Source organism: Hippocampus zosterae, chromosome 18 (genome assembly GCF_025434085.1).
Source record: "Hippocampus zosterae strain Florida chromosome 18, ASM2543408v3, whole genome shotgun sequence".
Taxonomy (NCBI): domain Eukaryota; kingdom Metazoa; phylum Chordata; class Actinopteri; order Syngnathiformes; family Syngnathidae; genus Hippocampus; species Hippocampus zosterae.
In genome coordinates this window covers 16,821,961-16,840,215 of record NC_067468.1, presented here as the reverse complement: position 1 = coordinate 16,840,215, position 18,255 = coordinate 16,821,961, and the positions used below count along the sequence as shown (strand labels likewise).

Here is an 18,255-nt window from a genome sequence, read left to right as displayed (position 1 = left end):
TTCATTCACGACTCTTGTCAGCTGGATGTTCTTACTTGGGAAGGAAATCTTGCGGGGGGGGGGGGGGGGGCACGTTCCAGATCTCCCCGCATTTAAACGAACATTTGAATTGATGAACGGTGACGGCGTGTTAAGATCGCCTCAACGGGCTTTTTTTTTACCGGGAGTGCTATTCCAATCCGGAGCCGTCGCCGTCCGTTGGCGCTCCTGCAATGAAAAGTGACAAATCCACTTCATCGGGCCCATTTCAACGTCTGATGACCAAATGAGGGTGGTAGTCCAGTGGTTAGCACGTGGGCTTCACAGTGCAGAGTTACCGGGTTCGATTCCAGCTCCGGCCTCCCTGTGTGGGGTTTGCATGTTCTCCCCGGGCCTGCGTGGGTTTTCTCCGGGTGCTCCGGTTTCCTCCCACATTCCAAAAATATGCATGGCAGGCTGATTGAACACTCTAAATTGTCCCTAGGTGTGAGTGTGAGTGCGAATGGTTGTTCGTCTCTGTGTGCCCTGCGATTGGCTGGCAACCAATTCAGGGTGTCCCCAGCCTACTGCCCCAAGACAGCTGTCCTCGCCCATCCCTCACACAAAACTTGCCCGAGCTTCATAAAGCCATACCGTGGCCACCCGCTCTCATCTGGGAGCGCAAAGATCTTCCGGCCTGGAAGCGGAGTGAATGTGTTCACGTGGGCAGATGCGGAAAAGCGAAATCTGACATCCCTTTTCCTCACCCCCCCCCCCCCCCCCCTCTCGACCGCAAGCTCCGCTCAGTGCTCACTCGGTGATGATCCACAGGAACGTTGCGGCCGAGTCGCCGAGAGAGTGACGCTATTAAAGGTTGTGGTGTGGAAGCGGTGAGGATTTATGTCGCCGGGTCCACTGATCGCCAAAACAGCCACGCAAGTCACGTTACCTCTAGCACAAAAGGAGGATGAGCAAGTTGTTCGTGCGGGCGCAATATTCTATTCTATATTCTATTTTTGGGAGGTGACCAATCGCTTGATAGTAATACGGGAGTAGAGACGCGTGTGCACAATGGTGAAGCCGCGTTGCATACGGATTGTGTTCGACAGTTGAACGCTTCAGCGCAAACAAAAAAATCCCCGCGGCACAACGCTACGAAAAGGAGTGAAGGATTCCAAGAACATCCCAACCTCAGCGGCTGAGTGGGAGATGGGGGGTGGGGGCGGGGAGGCTGGGGGGGGGGGGGGACACTCGGAGCGTGGCTGACCCAACTTTTGAAAGACACTCTCTCACTGCCGCTCTCGCTCTCCATTTCTGCATCGCGCTCGCAGTCGCAAAGCAGCCGAGCGGCAACCGCCGAGGAGCCCGGACCTCGCCGGAGACATTCTGACCAGCATCATGCTCTCATCTTCTGAGGGACGCCAGTGACGACAAGCCTGTACGGTAAGGACAGCGCTCATTTTACACACACACACACACACACACACACACACACAAAAAAAGCACTTGCTCGTCTTGCGGTTGTTCTCAAAGTCAAGTGCCCAGCACGCCGGGGGGGGGGGACGCCTTCTGGATCATGTTTGACGTTTTTCTGGAAAATATTTGATTTTATTTTGAAGTGTATTCTCGCCTCAAGATTTGGATCATTTTGATTGGAACATCTTTTCATTGCATGATTTCCATCTTCATTTTCGCTTTTTTTCTTTTTCTCGTAAGATTGCAAAAGTGCAAAGGAAACCACTTTGACAAGTGGAGTTTGACTGCGGCAAAAAAAAAAAAAAAAAAGAAAAAGCAAGCGCGGAGGCCATTAGCGCTGCTTAGTGGAGCCTCAATGTGGCTTAGTGTGGTTTTAATGTTGCCTCTGATCCTCTCATCAGAGCTTTTCGAATGAAGCGCGTTTTTGCCCCTTTCCAGCCACTGTACTTCCCTTCGCCCGGCCAGGCAGATATCGGCCCGCGTCACCTTTTTTGGCTATCCCAGTGCGTCCCTGAATCTTTTTTAAACACAAATGTCACGGAAACATCACTGAGAGAGCGACAAAAAGGCCATTGTCAGACCCTGTCCGACACGTGACAACAATTTCCAAAGCGTTTTTTTTTTTTTGTTGCAAATTCAAACATCCAACCTAAATTCAGCCAAACCACCCCGTTGCCCCCCAGAGAAAAAAAATACATGAAGTCTCCACAAAGCATGTGGGAAAGTTTTTCTAATGAGTTTTTTCAGATCTGAGAGATTTTCTGTTTCCTCCAAGTGACAACAGTCTCCCAAATTCATTTTTCCACTCTCAGAAAAAGAAGCAGCCCAGCCTGGCAAAACTTTGCAAAAAAGCCTCCAAAAACATGCACGAAGGAAAAGTCTGAAACTCAATTCACTTCAGCACTTGCAACAATAAGGTATGGATTACGCCAAGAACAATGGACTTCCGATATTTTGTTGCAGAAAAATTTTAGTATCATTTTATGTATTTATTTTTGCCAATTTGGTGTTTTGACATACGACGTTCCGCCGAGTGTTTCTGGGCCAAGTCAACAGCGCCGTCGTTGGCCCAGAACCGGCGCACAAACAGAATTGTTGCCATTTGACAGCAGGAAATGGAGAAATGCGGCCGTGAGGTGTCGCTTTGCCTCCCCGAATGGCATCCAGATGACTTCCAGATGCAATTTGGTGGAGTGGAAGTCGCCAGCTCAGTCCCACATTTGTCACTTTGTAACGGCGGGAGGCGCTGGCGCTCGGCAGCCGGGCCGCGACGTTCCCCCGCTTTCTCTTTTCCGGGCTGGAAACTTGCGCTTCGTCTGCCAGACTGCGGGAAGGCACGGCGGTCTCTGGTTTCTAGCTTGCCGCGGTCGACCCGCCCCCGCGTCTGCTTTCCGTGCCTCGTCGACTTGCCGTCGTAGCCTACACCAAACCGCGGAGCGACGTTTTAGCACCGGGCCGGCAACCCCGTGACACTTTGACCTCAGAGTCACCCCCCGTGACTGTTTTCCGGCGTCTTGCGTCTTCTCCAAATTTTTCACAGTGAGTTGATGTCCAGGCCCGCGCACCTGAGCCGTAGCTCCGACCGTGTTTCAGGCGGCGGCAAGGGGCCAGCTGACGGGGTCACTCGGTGCGACGGACCCACAGAAGTTGCTGAAAGAGCATTTTGGTGATTGAAATGCAGCCCGGTTCTCCCGTTCCAGATCAAGCGCCTTTCCCCGGTCTCAAAGCGAAGCGCCATGGCCGCAAGAGTTCTTGTGATCTGCCTCCTCGCGAGCGCCTGGCTCGGGTTCTCGGCCGCGGGCCTCGTGAGAAAAGTGCTGCGGCATCGCCGCCAGGTGCCTCCGGAGCACAACGTCACCTCGCGCCACCAGTCCGTGGTCTTCAACCACGTCTACAACATCAACGTCCCCGACAGCCACTTGTGCTCCGTCGACCTGGATGCCGCGGAGAGCTCGGCGGAAACGGACGGCGCCTCCGGCCGGCACTTTTCTGCGGACGGGGAGAGCCAGATTATCTTCACCCACCGCATCAACATCCCCCGCGGGGCGTGCGGCTGCGCCGCCGACTCGCCGCGCATCGGCGACCTGATGAGCCGCATCGAGATGCTGGAGGGGGAAGTGTCGGCGTTGAGGAGGCGGTGTGACGGCAGCGGCGGCGGTGGGGACACTGGGCCCCCGTGCGGCGGACGCGGAAACTACAGCGCGGAGACGTCCGCATGCACGTGCGAGCCCGGCTGGAAGGGAAGCAACTGCACCGAGCCCGAGTGTCCCGAGGGATTCTTTGGGGACGACTGCTCTCGCAGTGTATGCCCGGACAACTGCAAAGATCGCGGGCCTTGTCAGGACGGCCGCTGCGTCTGCAAGGAGCCCTGGACCGGTTCGGACTGCTCCGAACTGCTCTGCCCCCTCGACTGCTTCGGCCGCGGGCTCTGCCTCAACGGAACCTGCCACTGTCAGCCCGGATTTTCCGGGGAGGACTGCGGGCGGCTCGCCTGTCTGGCCGACTGCCACGGTAACGGCATGTGCGTCGACGGCCGCTGCGCCTGCGCGGCGGGTTACGGCGGCGAAGACTGCTCCCGCCTCACCTGCCTCAACGACTGCAGCGACAGAGGCGCCTGCTTCGACGGGATCTGCGTCTGCCGCCACGGCTACGGGAGCGACGACTGCAGCCACCCGGCGTGTCCCGACGACTGCAATGGCCGAGGCCGCTGCGTCAACGGGCGCTGCGCGTGCGACGTTGGCTTCCGGGGCGACGACTGCGGCGAGATATCCTGCCCGAACGATTGCCTCCGGCGGGGGCGCTGTGTGAACGGCCAGTGCGTGTGCCGGGAAGGCTTCGGCGGCGAGGACTGCGGCGTCAGGACCTGCCCGTCCGACTGCTACGGTCGCGGGGCCTGCATCGAGGGCCGCTGCGAGTGCCACGCCGGCTTCGGCGGGGACGACTGCGCCCTGCTCACCTGCCCCGACGGCTGTCGAAACCGCGGGCGCTGCCTCGACGGACGCTGCGTGTGCGACGAAGGCTTCGCCGGGGAGGACTGCGGCCGGAAGGCGTGCCCCAACGACTGCCTGGCTCGGGGCCGCTGCGACGACGGCGAGTGCGTCTGTCGGGAGGGCTACTCGGGCCCCGACTGCTCCCGGCTCACCTGCCCGGACGAGTGCAACGGCAGGGGGCGCTGCGTCGGGGGGAGCTGCGAGTGCCAGAGCGGGTACCGAGGGGAGAGCTGCGCCGAGCGCAGCTGCCTCAACGGCTGCCGCGACAGAGGACTCTGCGTCGAGGGACGGTGCGCCTGCGACGAGGGCTACGTCGCAGATGACTGCTCCGAAGGTAAGCTAACCCCAACCGGTTTTCCCATCATCGAAGACTCGAAACCAGGGTTTCTCGCAGACCCGCTCGAAATGAAGCTCCTCCCCCTCCCTCAAACTTCACCGTGGTTCCTTGGCACCAAGATGGTGCCAAGTTCAAGTTTTGTTTCTACCTTGTAATATACGAACAACAAATTCAAGTTTTTTTGAACTGGGGGGAAAAAAAGTCTTCTTTTTCAAGGAAAGCTGAACCCCCGAGACCCCCCCAGCCCCCCAACATCTGGGCTTTTGTCATGTGTTGTGCATGTTGGTTTTATTGGCACGCCACTTCCCATATGTAGCTATGCATCTTTTTTTAAATGGCATCAGAAATGATTTTGCTGACCCCCAATTTATGGCTCCTGGAACAGTTTCAGAAGCGCTGCTCTAAAGTGTCTTTCCTAATATATGGTTGGGAGCCTATTTTAAAGTCGCCCCCCCTCCCCACTCCTCCAAAATCTATTCATGTGAGCACTTTTTTATTCTTTTTTTTCTATCTTTGGCATGCTCTCTCACAAGTTCCAGATGTTTCTCTGGTGCTCGCATTAGCTCGTGTGCACCGCCGGACCATGAGAAAGTTCCAACTTTTTATTGATATTTTTTTTTCCAGTGTCTCCTCCAAAGGATCTCACCGTGGGTGAGGTCACGTCGGACACGGTGAACTTATCCTGGATCAACGACATGCTGGTGACCGAATACCTGGTCACGTACGGGCCCGCTCGGCCCGGCGGGCTCCTTTCGGACTTGACCGTGCCGGGAGACCGAACCGGCGCCGCGCTCAAAGACTTGGAGCCGGGTTTGGAGTACCGCGTTAACGTGTATGCCGTCCTGGGCGACGAGAGGAGCGTGCCGGTTGGCGCCAGCGCGGCCACAGGTACCAAAAGGCTCACGTGTGACTTCCGACTCCTTCAAGGAAATGTCATCCACGTTTCGAATCCAAATGGCCACATTTTCACACAATGAGGTCCCCAAATTGAGATATCTTTGAAAAGTTCAGTTCCACTGCATTTCTAGTACGCATTTTCAAAGCATTCTCGACCTTGTCTGATGGTTTTGGTTTGAATCCTTGCAGCTCTTCCGCAGCCAGATGGTATGAGGTTCACGTCCGTGACAGAGACCGCCGTCGAGGTTGAGTGGGAGCAGCTGAACGTTCCCTTCGATGGCTGGGAGATCGGCTTCCGTAACACGGTGGGTCCCCTGCGAAAGCCTTCCCGGCCGCTCGGTCGGCCCGCTTTCCTGGAAATCTTTGCTCGCCGCAATTTGGATTTTTCGTCGGAAAAGGATGGAAAAAGTTGCGTTGATTCTGATCCACCGACTGCTGGGCTTTGGTGGCTGGTACGGCGGAGGAGCGCTGTAGTCAAGACGAGGTCCATCGCCAAGACTTGAAAGAGACTAGAGGAAATAAAGACAAAGACTTTGAAGGTTTGAATCAGTTCCGAGACCTTAGACTTTGAGGGGTGAAGATCAAGTCAAGACCAAGACTTGTGAGATGAAGGCAAGACAAAGATTTGGAGGGGTTGAGGCTTTAGAGAGCCAAGGCCATCTTTGAGAGGTCGGGACCAAGTCGAGATCAAGACTTTGAGGTGTCGAGATGGGGCCAGGGCCAAGACCTCAAGAATGGAAGAGCGCTTCAAGACGCGCAGCTGACAGAGTTCATTTGTCGCAGGATCACAGACCGCAACCTTGTATTGAGTTCTTGTTTTTGCCCTTCGACTTCTCCGTCATCTCGTCTGACTTGTATTTGTTTTGTTTTGGTTTTAAGAAAGAAGAAAACGGAAAGGTGGTCAGCACAGTCCCCCCCTCTCAAAAGCGCTTCCTCCAATCGGGCCTGGGGCCGGGTCAGGAGTACGAGGTGTCCGTCAGCGTGATCAAGAACAACGCCACGGGACCGCCGGCCGTCCGACGAGTCGCAACCAGTGAGCGTGACGGAAGCTGCCGCGAAGCGCCGAGCGACGGTTCGCGAGCGTCGTCACCGACGGCGTGACCCTTTCTTCTGTAGATATCGACGCCCCGCGGCAGCTCCGAGTCTCGGACGTGAGCGACTCCTCTGCGTTGATCAGCTGGTCTAAGCCGGCGGCGCCGACGGACCGCTTCACCCTGTTTTGCAAGCCGAGCCGAGCCTCCTCCGAGGGCGCCAAAGTGGAGATCTTCCCGCCGGACGGGCAGCACAGCCTGGAGGGCCTGAAGCCCGACACCGAGTACAAGGTGTCGCTCGTGGCCCGCAGCCAAGACGTCAGTAGCGAGCCGGCCGTCGCCACCTTTACTACAGGTCGGCTCAATACGGACAACTGTCAAACTGTCAGTTCGGTGTCACAGAGGCGGGGGGACTCTGGCTGCGTGACTTGACGCCAGTCAGACTTAAGTCAGCAGTTTTAAGGCTTGCTAGTCGCTTGGCTAAAACTCCAGCTTCTCAACTTGACTTTAACTTGCTATTCTTGAGTTAGTCCCACTTGTGACAAAGGCAAAGTGCCTCATGTCATATTGCACGCTTTGGAGTTGCTTTAATCTTGATGGTGAGGACTTGGGGCTGCCTCCAACCTACAAGCGACTAACACGAGGGTGTCGTTTTCTGCGAAGCGCTGGACGCCCCCAGGGAATTGCTGGCCACGCGGCAGACAGAAGACAGCATCACCCTGATGTGGCGCAACACTCTGGCCGACGTGGACGGCTATCGTGTGAAATACGGGCCGCTGTCCGGCGCGGCTCACGGGGAGGAAGTGTTCTCGCGTGGACCGGGACAAAGCACCACGGCCACCATCACGGGTAAGTCCACCCGACGCAGTCGACCTCTCAAAGACGAGACCGGACCGCGAGTGTTTTCATCGAGGACCACGTCCTAGTCATTGACGGTTGCCCCCAGGGTGCCGGGTGACAATTGCGAGGCCGGATCTGGTCTGTGTTCTTGAAGCGGGACAGTTAATGTGTTGGTTTTCCAGGGCTAAAGCCAGGGACCGAGTACGGGGTTGGAGTGACCAGCGTGAAGAACGAGCGGGAAAGTCTCCCGGCCACCATAAATGCAGCGACCGGTGAGCGAGTCGCCTCGCAATCTGGAAGAAACATTTTTTTCCAAATAGGATTCGCGATTGACGGTTTTCTGTCAGACCTGGACCCGCCTCGAGGTCTGGAGCAAACCGAGTCCGCGGAGACGGCCATTCGCATCCGATGGGAGAAGCCGCACGCTAAGGTGTCGCGATACCGGCTGGTGTACGTCTCCAGAGATGGACAAGTGGAGGAGGCGGAGATCGCACCCTCTGAGACCACATTCGTCTTAGCCGACCTGACGCCGGCGACGAGTTACGCCGTCACGTTGACGGCGGAGCGAGGCCACAGGATGAGCTCGCCAGTCACTCTAAATGTATCCACAGGTGGGTGGAGCCGGCAGGGGGGTGGGCGTATGCGTGGGGGAGAGGGGGGGCCCACCACCTTAACTCAACGATTTCTTTCCAGGTACTCTTGGGGTCTTTTGAACTTGGGGGTGGGGGGGGGGGTGAGAAAAAGCCTTTCTCGCCTTGTCTGTCATGATACTCTCAAACGTTGAATGGAGATCACTGGGACTCCTTTTGGTTGTTCGTCCCCCCCCCCGTTGAGAGAATAGCATTACACCATGACTTATCCGATTGTGCTAGCGGTGCAATGAAGAGTCGCATCGCGTCCCCACTGAAGGCGCAGGTACAGAAGGCGGGGCCTGCCAGCGCTCAGCTTTTGCTACTTCCAGGGAGTGCTGGCCCAAATTTGCGGTTTCACACAGAGGAGCGACTCCAAGACCTTTCTTCTAACGCTGCTTCTTGCTCTTACTCAAGGCGGTTTCCAGCCTTTCTCAATCGACCAGCCACAACTTTCAAGTTTGGAGTAGTTCCAAAGCAGGCCGTGATGAGCCCGTCTCTTGCTTAGCCGACGTTCGATCGCTCAGCTCGCTTTTCTTCCAGGATCTTGCGATTTTGTGATCCGCGGCACCGCGCCGCCTTGAGCATTGGTTGTTTGTCACCCGGCAGAGGCAGCCGGGCCCTGGGTGGCCAATCTCACCTTCTCTGACGTCACATGGGACGGCTTTACGGCCTCCTGGAGCCCCTCGGGCGGCGACTTTGACAGCTTGGTGGTGGAGGTGACAAACTTGGACAATACGGCGCAGAGCCAGAACCTTAGCGTGTCGGGTGACGCGCTCAGCCTGGGCCTCCGGGGCCTGAACGCCAACACCACCTACATGGTGGGCCTCTACCCCCTCCACCAAGGTGTCTTCCTGGAACCCGTGTTTGCCGAAGCCACCACAGGTACAGGCGGCCTTGCCTCGCTAGCGTTTGCGCCCGTAACCGCTTGGCGACGCGCGGCGACGCTTAACCTTGCTCAGCGATGTCATCGGCATTCAGAAGCGGCATCGGTGCATGGCCGCGACGCTCGGCATGATCCCTCGCGGACGTGGAATGGAGGCGGCTGATTCGGACCCTTTTGAATGCGGATATGCTGATTTTGTTTCTTTCTCCGTTTGCTTGCCTTGTCTTCGACCGCACTGCCTGTTCTTAGTCCAGTCGGCTCCTCTGGTTTTCTTCTTTTCTTTCTTTTGTGTTTCCATCACCATCTTGAGTGGCGCCGTCCCTCGAAAGCATCCCATCCTTCCATCCAAATGCACGAAGCTCGGCCCCGCCCTTGCATCGACGCGCCGCAAGCACGGCAAAAGCAAACGGGTCACGTTTCCCGCCACCTCATTGGTGGACTCGTTGTACTTTGGTGTCTCCCTTCAGCGCGTCAGCCGTCGCTCGGCCAACTTTTCGTGTCCAACGTGACGTCGGAGAGCTTCTTGGTGGTCTGGGATCACACCGAGGGCCGCCTGGATGGTTTTGTCCTGGAGATTATCGATTCGGATTGGCTGATGGAGCCGAGGGAGTATAACCTGTCCCGCCTGGTGACGGCACATCAGGTTACGGGGCTGCGGCCCGACTCGGACTATGTAGCCTACCTCTACGGCACGTTCAAGGGGGCCCGAACGGGTGCCGTCAGTGTTGTTGCGACCACAGGTATTTCATGTGTACTCCCTACCCTAACCCCCACCAAAAAGAAATAATCGGCAGTAAGATTTGAGAAAAATGTGTTGCTGTTGTCCCTGCGAAGGATTTCATATGCTTCAAATGGTCTACCTGACTTCCTTTTCGTCCGAGACGGATCTTAGGCCACTTCCGTGTCGCCGCTCGTCGACGGACGCCTGTTGGCATCCTTTGTATTTTCAGCCGAGGAGGCGATACGTCATCAGCAGAATGCAGCTAGAATGCCGATCCGCACGGGTGGCGCTTGCAGCGCTGCCAACCGGTGGCCCACGGCATCAACACTCGAGTGTTTAGCAGTCATCAGAGTTGGGCTTAGCTTTTGACTTGGTCACGGCCACGTTTGCGAGTATTCCCGGTTGCTTTATCCAGCCTCGCTACTCAAGTGTGGATGGAGTACGTATGAAAGAGCGTCTTTGGTTTGTCTCGTGGTACAATGCGATAACCATTCTGGGGCGTGCACCGTCTCTCACCCCAAGTCAGACTCCTGTTCACACGAGTCAGTATGAGCAGCTCAGAAAACCGATGAATGCTTCACCACGCTCGATAGGTGGGCGGGCGCTCCTCCATCGTCCCCTTAAAAATCGAAGCGCGGTGACACTTTGATTTATTTGGACGACTTTGCAGGGACGACACCACCGCAACCTAGCTTGTGTGCCTCCTCTTAGTTTGCCAATCATGTACTGTATATCTCTTTCTCCCCTCTTGTAGCTGAAGAGCCAGATTTGTCCCGGCTAGTTGTTGCTAACGTTACCTCAGACAGCGTGTCGCTGACGTGGCGGGCGGGCGCCAAGGTGTTTGATAACTTTGTAGTAGAAGTCAGAGAGTCTGCTTTGCCCTCGCAGGCAATGGGTCAGGCCTTGCCGGGCCGGGCGCGCTCCACGGTCATGGCCGGCCTTAAAGCGCGTACACGCTACGACATAAAGCTGTACGCCAGTGCCGGCGGCCGCAACACGCCGCCGCTTTTCGCTGTCGCCACGACAGGTAGGGAGCGAAGCCGCCGCCCCCGGCGGCTCTGGACCGGATGCCGCTCAACTGGCGTGTTCTTCTTTGTGTTCAGAGGACGCCCCCCTCTTGGGGCCCGTGACCGCTCTCTCTGCCGGTCCGCATAACCTCAGCGTGAGCTGGAGCGTTGCGTCTGGCCACTTTGATGACTTTGTTGTCCGAGTCGGTGACGCCGAGCAAGAGTCTGAGTCGCGGGAGTTCAGACTGCCCGGGCACGCCGCGAACCTTACCGTCTCCGACCTGATGGACGCCACGGGCTATAACGTGGAAGTTTATGGCTTTTCTCACGGCCGCCGCACTCCCTCCACGCTAGTCCACGCCATCACAGGTACCCCGCCAGCTTCACCCTTGTTCTCAGCACTTTGCTCACTGCATGAAGCCAAGGTCAGAAGTTAGGAGGATTTGTCTTGAATTAGATCAGATTGCGATTGGGCAGGGATGCAGAACAGGCACTGCCGAGACTTTAACCCGACCCTCACAAGGGTTTTGGTGAGTCGTGTAACTATTACAGCCGCGCGATCTGTTGGCCTTCTTCACACTGCCCCCGAATCAAATTTGGTTCTTAGAGTAGAACTCATTTGAGGCCAGTTCGAATGGCCAGCTACTAGCGTGGTGGCATTGACGTCCGGTAGCTTTCCTGCAGGTGAACTCGAGACGAAGGACCCCGGCAAGTCGTCATCCAAACGAGGGTCTGGTACCCATTTTGAGGAATCAGAACATGGCCGTTGAGGAGACCTCTGGTCTGGAAATCTCTGCGGCAGTGTGAACAAAGCCTAAGATAAGAACATGAACGATACATGGCTCCTACAAAGTACAGTAATGCCGCGCATGTTTGCAGTCATTCCCAAATGTACCTACGAACCGTCTTTTTGAAATGAGCCGAGATGCTAATTCAGCCCGAGCCCTTCCGAGATGATCGAGTAGTACAGCACCAAGGAAGAACATTTAAGCGATGCACGTGACTGAGAGACACCTTGGTGTGTCGGGCGCCGGTCGTAGCCTTAGTGGGAGTTCTGGAGAGTCTTTGGCGCGTACCCTATCCCCTCACGGGTGGCGGGCAATTACTCTGCAGACATATTTATTTGAGAAATGAATCAGGTAGACAATTTGCGGATTTGCTGTCGCAAGCCTTGCCTGCGTGCTAACTGATGACACCCTGCCAACTCCCCCGACTCCTCCCTTCCCGCAGCACCTTTGCCCAAAGTGGAAAACTTGACCATTTCCAACGTCACCCCCTTCGGCTTCCGCGTGTCGTGGGGAGTGAAGCAGCGGCAGTCGCGGGAGGAATCGGCGCACTCCGCGGGGGCTTTCAGCCACTTTAACTTGGTGGTGACCGACTCGGGATGGCTTCTGGAGCCTCAGAAGTTCACGGTTCCGGGAAACCAGACCCACCTGGACGTCTGGGGGCTTATCACCGGTATAGGCTATGAGATCAGGCTGACGGGCGTGTCAAGGGCGGGGCTCTTCTCCCGGCCCCTCACCGCGGTGGCCGTCACAGGTAGCAACAGCGCAGGGTCGCACCTCTTGTCGTACTGCTACTCAGGCAACCGCAGTGGTACCTTGACTTGCAATCCGAGTGCCCGGACCACCGCTTCTTCCGCTTACGAGTCCTTGCTCGGTCGATTTCCGTTTGCTTTGTGTTGCCGGTCAAACTTCTGAGTTGCAAGCTGGAGGTACGGCACGCCTCGTGTGGAGTGAATGTAATGCCCTCGCATGTGGGCAAGGAAAGACAGAGTCGCCGTCTTGGCGTGCAGCTGCAGGAGCAGGCATTGTGCTGTTCCCGTCCCTTTTTTTTCCTACCTCCCCAAATAAAATGTGAGCCAGATCGTTGGTTTGCATTCATATTTGACGGTGTGTTTTCCTTCCGATGTTTTAAAAAGGGTGTCTGCGCTTGGTTTCTAGGTGTCTGTGTACGATAGGAGATGGGCACACTCACAGTTCAAGCACTCGGGGCCTCGGTCCATATACAAAGCCTTTCTCTCGTCTTGTTGACTTGCCCAAATCCAAAGCGTGTCATTCTTTTTTGCTGCATTGGAGTGCAGTAAGCAAAACTGTCAGAGGAAGGAAAACACTGAGCATGACGCATTCCGCCGAGCTAACTTCAAATCTGTCTCATTTTCTATGAATGCGCTGGAAATGCGGCCGGCGGGAGGACGCTTTGCACGAAACTCTGTTCCTGCCAGCGGATTGCCTCTCGTCTGCAAGTGACTTGATCGAAACTCTCTGAAAAGCTTGTGCGCCTCTCGTTGTGCTCGGACTGACTTGCACTCGCGTCCTGATCGGAGGCCTCCATTCGAAAATGGAAGGAGCCTTCTAATCTGTCTCCGAAATCTTGATCATCCACATGAATCGACCGACAAACTTTCCTTTCTGGCCCAGAGGCAGAACCCGAGGTGGAGCACCTCTTCGTCTCCGACATCACGGCCGACGGTTTCCGCGTGTCCTGGGCGGCAGACGAAGACCTCTTTGACAGATTTGTGATCAAACTACGGGACAGCAAAAGATTATCCCGTCCTCAGGAGCACACGGTCCACGGCGATGAGCGAACCCGGCTTATCGCTGGACTCATGCCAGGCACAGAGTATGAAATTGAACTTTACGGCCTTTCTTTGGACCACCGTTCCCAGCCCATCTTTGGGGTCGCTCAGACAGGTACACCGGCTACACTGGTTCCAGATTGAAATCTTGAACCTCTCGTAACTGGATCCGCTGGTCCACACTAACACCTTGCTCCTTTCAGAACTGAATCCGCTGGTTTAGACTAACCTCTGAAAGCCTCAAGGACCGGATCTGCTTTTTGTATACTAAACTCTCGGGGCCCTCCCCAGACCTGGATTTGTTGCCTCCGGAACCTCTCAGAACCGGATCCAGTGCTTCAGACTAAACTCTTAAACCTTTCACCACTGAAAACCGATTGTTCTTTATTAACCTCTGGGACCTTGTAGAACTGCTGGATCCAGTGGTGGTACATCAACCTCTGGAACCATGCTAAGTTCTGAGAACTCCTTCCTATGGCTTTTTTTTTTTAACTTCTGGGACCTCACAGAACGGAATACACTTATCCAATACTAAACTCTGCAACCCTTTAGAAAAGGATGAACTGCTTGCATAGTAACTATTGGGAACCCTGGAGAACCAGAACCCCCGAGTCAATACCAACGACTTAGAACTGGATCCACAGGTTCAATGCTAACATCTGCTTCTCCTCAGAACTGGATCTGTTGGTTCTATACCAACGTCTCAAAACTCAGTCCATTGACCACATGTTAATTCTGGGAAGTCTCAGAGTTTGATCCACTGCTAGGTTCTGTACTAAACATTTGGATGCTTTTGAACTCAACCCCCTGGTTCCATAGTAACATCTCAGAATTGGGTCCACTGCTTTCATACTAACCTCTGGGTTAAGTCACCAATTAGTCATTTTCGTTACTCTGATGACCACTTCAGTCTAAGCCGCCTCTAACGTTTGAACTCCTTTTTCTTCGTCCAGGCCTGACAACTCCAAAGGGCCTTCGTTTCTCTGACGTGACAGACTCGTCAGCCGTGGTCCACTGGTCCACGCCTCAGTCTGCAGTAGACAACTACTACGTCACTTACGTGCCATTTGAGGGAGGTAAGACTTACAGAGCAATCTTGGTGACCCAAGAATGAGTCCTGGGTTTCGAGGCCAGAGGTGATGACTCCAGTCACTCTTTTGATGATTCGTAACTTGGCCTGACAAAAACTGAAAGGCTTGGGACTCGACTTGGAACTGGGAGTTAAGACTTGCGTCTTAAAAGTGGACTTGGCAGCTTCAAATGTTTTGAATGGAGTTCGGCTGTCTGATACCACAGTGGCAATGTGACTTGACTCGGGACTTAGCACAGGAATTGTCTCGAGATGACCTGTGACTTGACTTGCCGATGACACAAGGTTTTGGGACTTGCTTGAAAGCTAGACTTTGAGCCTTGAGGCATGTACGTGTGTGACTCGACCCTGTCTTGCCCAAAGGGACTCCTTCTCATCCGCAGGAAGCCCGATGAGCGTAACTGTGGATGGCGACGTGCTACAGGCTCTGCTACCCAACATGAGTCCCGGCAGGATGTACCAGGTGACGGTCAGTGCGGTGAAGGGTCTGGAGGAGAGCGAGCCAAGCGGCGACGTCGTAACCACCGGTTTGTCTGCGCGCCTCGACACTGACACTGACTCAGTCCTCAGCCACCTCGGATGACTCTTCATGTCTGTTCCCCCTCAGCTTTGGACACACCTGAAGGTCTGACCGCGGTTAACATCACGGACAGCTCTGCTCGGTTGCAATGGCGAGCGTCCGTAGCCACGGTGGACGGCTACGTAATAACGTACAATTCAGAGTCAGGTTTGTCTGTTCCGCTACTTGACTTGAAATTGTCTCCACCTTGATTTGCTGTGATGGGAGCGCCCGGTGTGTTTCCCAGGGTCCCCGATGGTGGAGCGCGTTTCTGAGACCGAGTTGGAGATAGCCCCCTTGCTTCCGGGAACTCTGTACTCCGTGGAACTGGTGGCCACCAGGGGGGCGCAGACGAGTGCCTCTGCTTTGACAGAATTCACCACAAGTAGTAGAAATCGGATCAATCTTTGAATACTTTTGAACATCTTTGAACTTTGATGACCCACATCTGACACTGTGTTCCCAGAGCTGGACGCCCCTCGAGATCTGGTGGCCCTGAACATTCAAACGGATAGCGCCACTCTGACATGGAGACCGCCGCAAGCGGCCATTAGCGGCTACTCCCTGACCTTCTCTGCGTCCGATGGCTCAACCCGGCGGGTACAATACACCTCGGGTCCTCAAAAGTTTAGAATGCAGGGACTCCTTACAAGAGACCCTTGTAATCCTTGCGATGGTGACAAGAGGCTTGTTGTCGTCGTTGCCCGGCGGGGGTGGGGGAGGACTGGCGGTGAATGATTGCTTTGCATGCCACTGCCCCGGAGGCAAAAAAAGATCCGTGGTGGCCACTCTTCCGATGGAAAGACATCACCTTTGGCTTCGAGTTGTCATGTTCAACTCACGACAAGGCTGTGAAAAGACATCTGTGGGTCTGCTCTTGTTTTGTTGTTGTTTTTTTAATGGTGCCACTCGCTCTCCTGGTTTGTCGCACATGACTTTGTAGGAGGTCATGCTGAGTCCAACAGCCTCCTCGTACAACATGGCCCAGCTCACCAGGTCCACGGAGTACACGGTCCAACTGCAAGCCATCTCCACGGCTGAGCGGAGTCGCCACGCCACCGCCGTCTTCAGTACAGGCGAGGACCACCGCTTCACCACCGCAGTCCCAAAGTGCCTCCAGAGCTGCGATCTGCGGGGAAAGTGCTTCGCACCGCTGCCAAAGTCTCAGACCGTTTTGATTTTGTTCCGTTTGCTTTTGTTTGTTTGTTTTGCTTCTTTTCAGTGGGCCAGTTGCACAGGCACCCCAAAGACTGCGCTCAGATTTTCCTGAACGGGGAGCGCACAACCGGCGTGTATAGCATCTACGTTGCCGGCGTTCAAAGTCAGGTCGTCCAGGTCTACTGCGACATGGAGACGGACGGCGGAGGGTGGACGGTGAGCATCTGCTACAATTTGATCAGCATTTTACTCCCCGCAAATTGACGGAGATTTCAGGATGAACCACACGTGCGCTCATTGCTCATGCCTACATTCTATTCTTGGTTTTTTGTTCTGAAATGCATGACAGAGTGCGTATTTTTTCACTTCTACTCAAGTGAAGGAGTTTGGGTTTGGTTGTGTCTTCTGCAGGTCTTCTTGCGACGGCAAAACGGGAGGCTGGAGTTCTTCAGGAACTGGAAGAACTACACCGCCGGCTTTGGTAACATAAAGGACGAGTTCTGGCTAGGTGCGTTTCTCCGCCCTTGGGCCGATTTCAGTGTTTTGCGCCTTCCCGATCAAATGGACCCTTCCAATCAGGTCTCGGCAACCTCCACAAGATTACGACTGCTGGCCAGTACGTGCTGCGCATCGACCTGAGGGATGCCGGAGAGTCGGCCTTCGCTCAGTATGACAAGTTCTCCATCGCAGAGCCTAGAACGCGCTATAAGCTTTACATCGGCGCCTACAGCGGCACAGCAGGTAAAGCCGGCCAAAGAATGTCATTTGACCAAATAGCCAGTCGAGCAATCTTGTGAAAAAGAGAAGGTGGACAAAGTGATGAAGTTGGAACGCGTTCCTTCCTGCCTGTGCGCCAGGCGACTCCATGACGTACCACCAGGGCCGCCCCTTCTCCACTTTCGACAACGACAATGACATCGCCGTCACCAACTGTGCTTTGTCCTACAAGGGAGCCTTCTGGTACAAAAACTGCCATCGTGTCAACCTGATGGGGAAATACGGAGACAAAAGTCATAGCAAGGTACGGAGACTCCAAGGAGACTATTCCCCCGACGACTGTTTTTGTGTGCCACAATTTGCCGGCCAAAGCCCCGTCTGATATAAAAGTAGTGCTTTGGGGCTCATCTTACGGCATCTCGTTGCCCAGGAAGGACGACGGCCAAAATAAAGAAATCCTCCTATCTGAAAAAAGTGTCAAATGCAGGTCCAGAAAGTAGAAGGCCTTTGTATTTTGGACACCGAGGAGTTTCGCACAGGCAAAAGTGGTGCTTTGCCGCTGGGGGGTGGTCAGTTTATGTTTTTTTTTGCGTCAGGGCTCATTCCCTGTCCCCTACGTTTGAAGTTGTTTGGGTAAATACATTTCATTTTTTTCCTCAAGAAAATCCACCGTCTTAATAGTTAACGCAATCTACTCGAGTACAGTAACCAAGTATTTCTACTTGCTTGCTTCCCATCACAGGGTGTCAACTGGTTCCACTGGAAGGGCCACGAGACCTCCATCGAGTTTGCCGAGATGAAACTCCGACCGGCCGACTTCGGGAATTCCGAGAGCAGGAGAAAGAGATCCTGAAAACTTCGATAAGAATGACCAAAAAAAACAAGACACTGACTACAACCCATTCGGCACAACAGCCACAAGATCAGCAGTGCCCCGTGATATGTATGAAGATGAACTCTGTACAGGTCGTCATGAAAGTGAGTTTTGTTTTTCTAGAAGGTAGGAACGGGAAGCGCAAATCCAAGTGTTGGATGGGGTTTTTTTCTTTGCAATGTGCATGTCATTTCTGTCAACGGCCAGCAGGTGAGAGTGTTTACCAGTTTTTAAGAGTTCTGAACTTGGTCAGCGACTTTTTCGACTGAAACGACACGATGTCATTTTAAATGTCATTCATTGTGAACAAAAAACATTGTCGACAGAATGTAATGTTTAGTTTACAATGAAAAATAAGAAATAAAGGACAGAATCGATATTTGAGGCTTTGCTCAATTTTATTTTTGATAATTCAAAGGAGCCTACACTTTGTCTGCACCCTGTTAACGCCTGATTGACCTTTGTGTGCGTCTTTTGGATCCTTTGTTAAGACGTTTTTAGGCCGAA

General features: G+C 54.5%; 1 protein-coding gene across 3 annotated transcripts; it reads left to right on the top strand.

Moving 5' to 3' along the window:
* Positions 1 to 1,282: 1,282 nt before the first annotated feature.
* Positions 1,283 to 18,127, top strand: LOC127590774 (tenascin-like). Of its 3 annotated transcripts, XM_052050200.1 has the most exons (27): positions 1,317 to 1,401; positions 2,247 to 2,351; positions 3,135 to 4,758; positions 5,386 to 5,649; positions 5,848 to 5,963; positions 6,538 to 6,691; positions 6,775 to 7,044; positions 7,353 to 7,538; positions 7,712 to 7,801; positions 7,877 to 8,140; positions 8,768 to 9,043; positions 9,512 to 9,784; positions 10,520 to 10,792; positions 10,869 to 11,141; positions 12,003 to 12,311; positions 13,193 to 13,465; positions 14,304 to 14,426; positions 14,824 to 14,967; positions 15,048 to 15,167; positions 15,247 to 15,384; positions 15,466 to 15,599; positions 15,943 to 16,075; positions 16,222 to 16,373; positions 16,569 to 16,665; positions 16,737 to 16,898; positions 17,015 to 17,178; positions 17,617 to 18,127. In XM_052050200.1, the coding sequence occupies exons 3-27, from the start codon at positions 3,171 to 3,173 to the stop codon at positions 17,725 to 17,727; spliced, it is 6,087 nt and encodes a 2,028-aa protein (XP_051906160.1). In that variant the 5' UTR covers positions 1,317 to 1,401; positions 2,247 to 2,351; positions 3,135 to 3,170; the 3' UTR covers positions 17,728 to 18,127. The 3 variants fall into 3 exon arrangements, with proteins under 3 accessions (XP_051906161.1, XP_051906160.1, XP_051906163.1); XM_052050201.1 differs by lacking the exon at positions 2,247 to 2,351 and having other exon boundaries at positions 1,283 to 1,401; XM_052050203.1 differs by lacking the exons at positions 8,768 to 9,043; positions 9,512 to 9,784; positions 10,520 to 10,792; ... (1 more) ...; positions 12,003 to 12,311; positions 13,193 to 13,465 and having other exon boundaries at positions 1,326 to 1,401.
* The last annotated feature ends 128 nt before the right edge of the window (positions 18,128 to 18,255 follow it).

What these genes read in the sequence shown, in the direction of transcription:
- LOC127590774 (XM_052050201.1), top strand. Translation starts at nt 3,171, where the DNA reads ATGGCCGCAAGAGTTCTTGTGATCTGCCTCCTCGCGAGCGCCTGGCTC. An exon ending in TTTCGCTGTCGCCACGACAG is followed by an intron (nt 10,793 to 10,868) that starts GTAGGGAGCGAA and finishes CTTTGTGTTCAG; the next exon opens with AGGACGCCCCCCTCTTGGGG. An exon ending in TTACGTGCCATTTGAGGGAG is followed by an intron (nt 14,427 to 14,823) that starts GTAAGACTTACA and finishes TCTCATCCGCAG; the next exon opens with GAAGCCCGATGAGCGTAACT.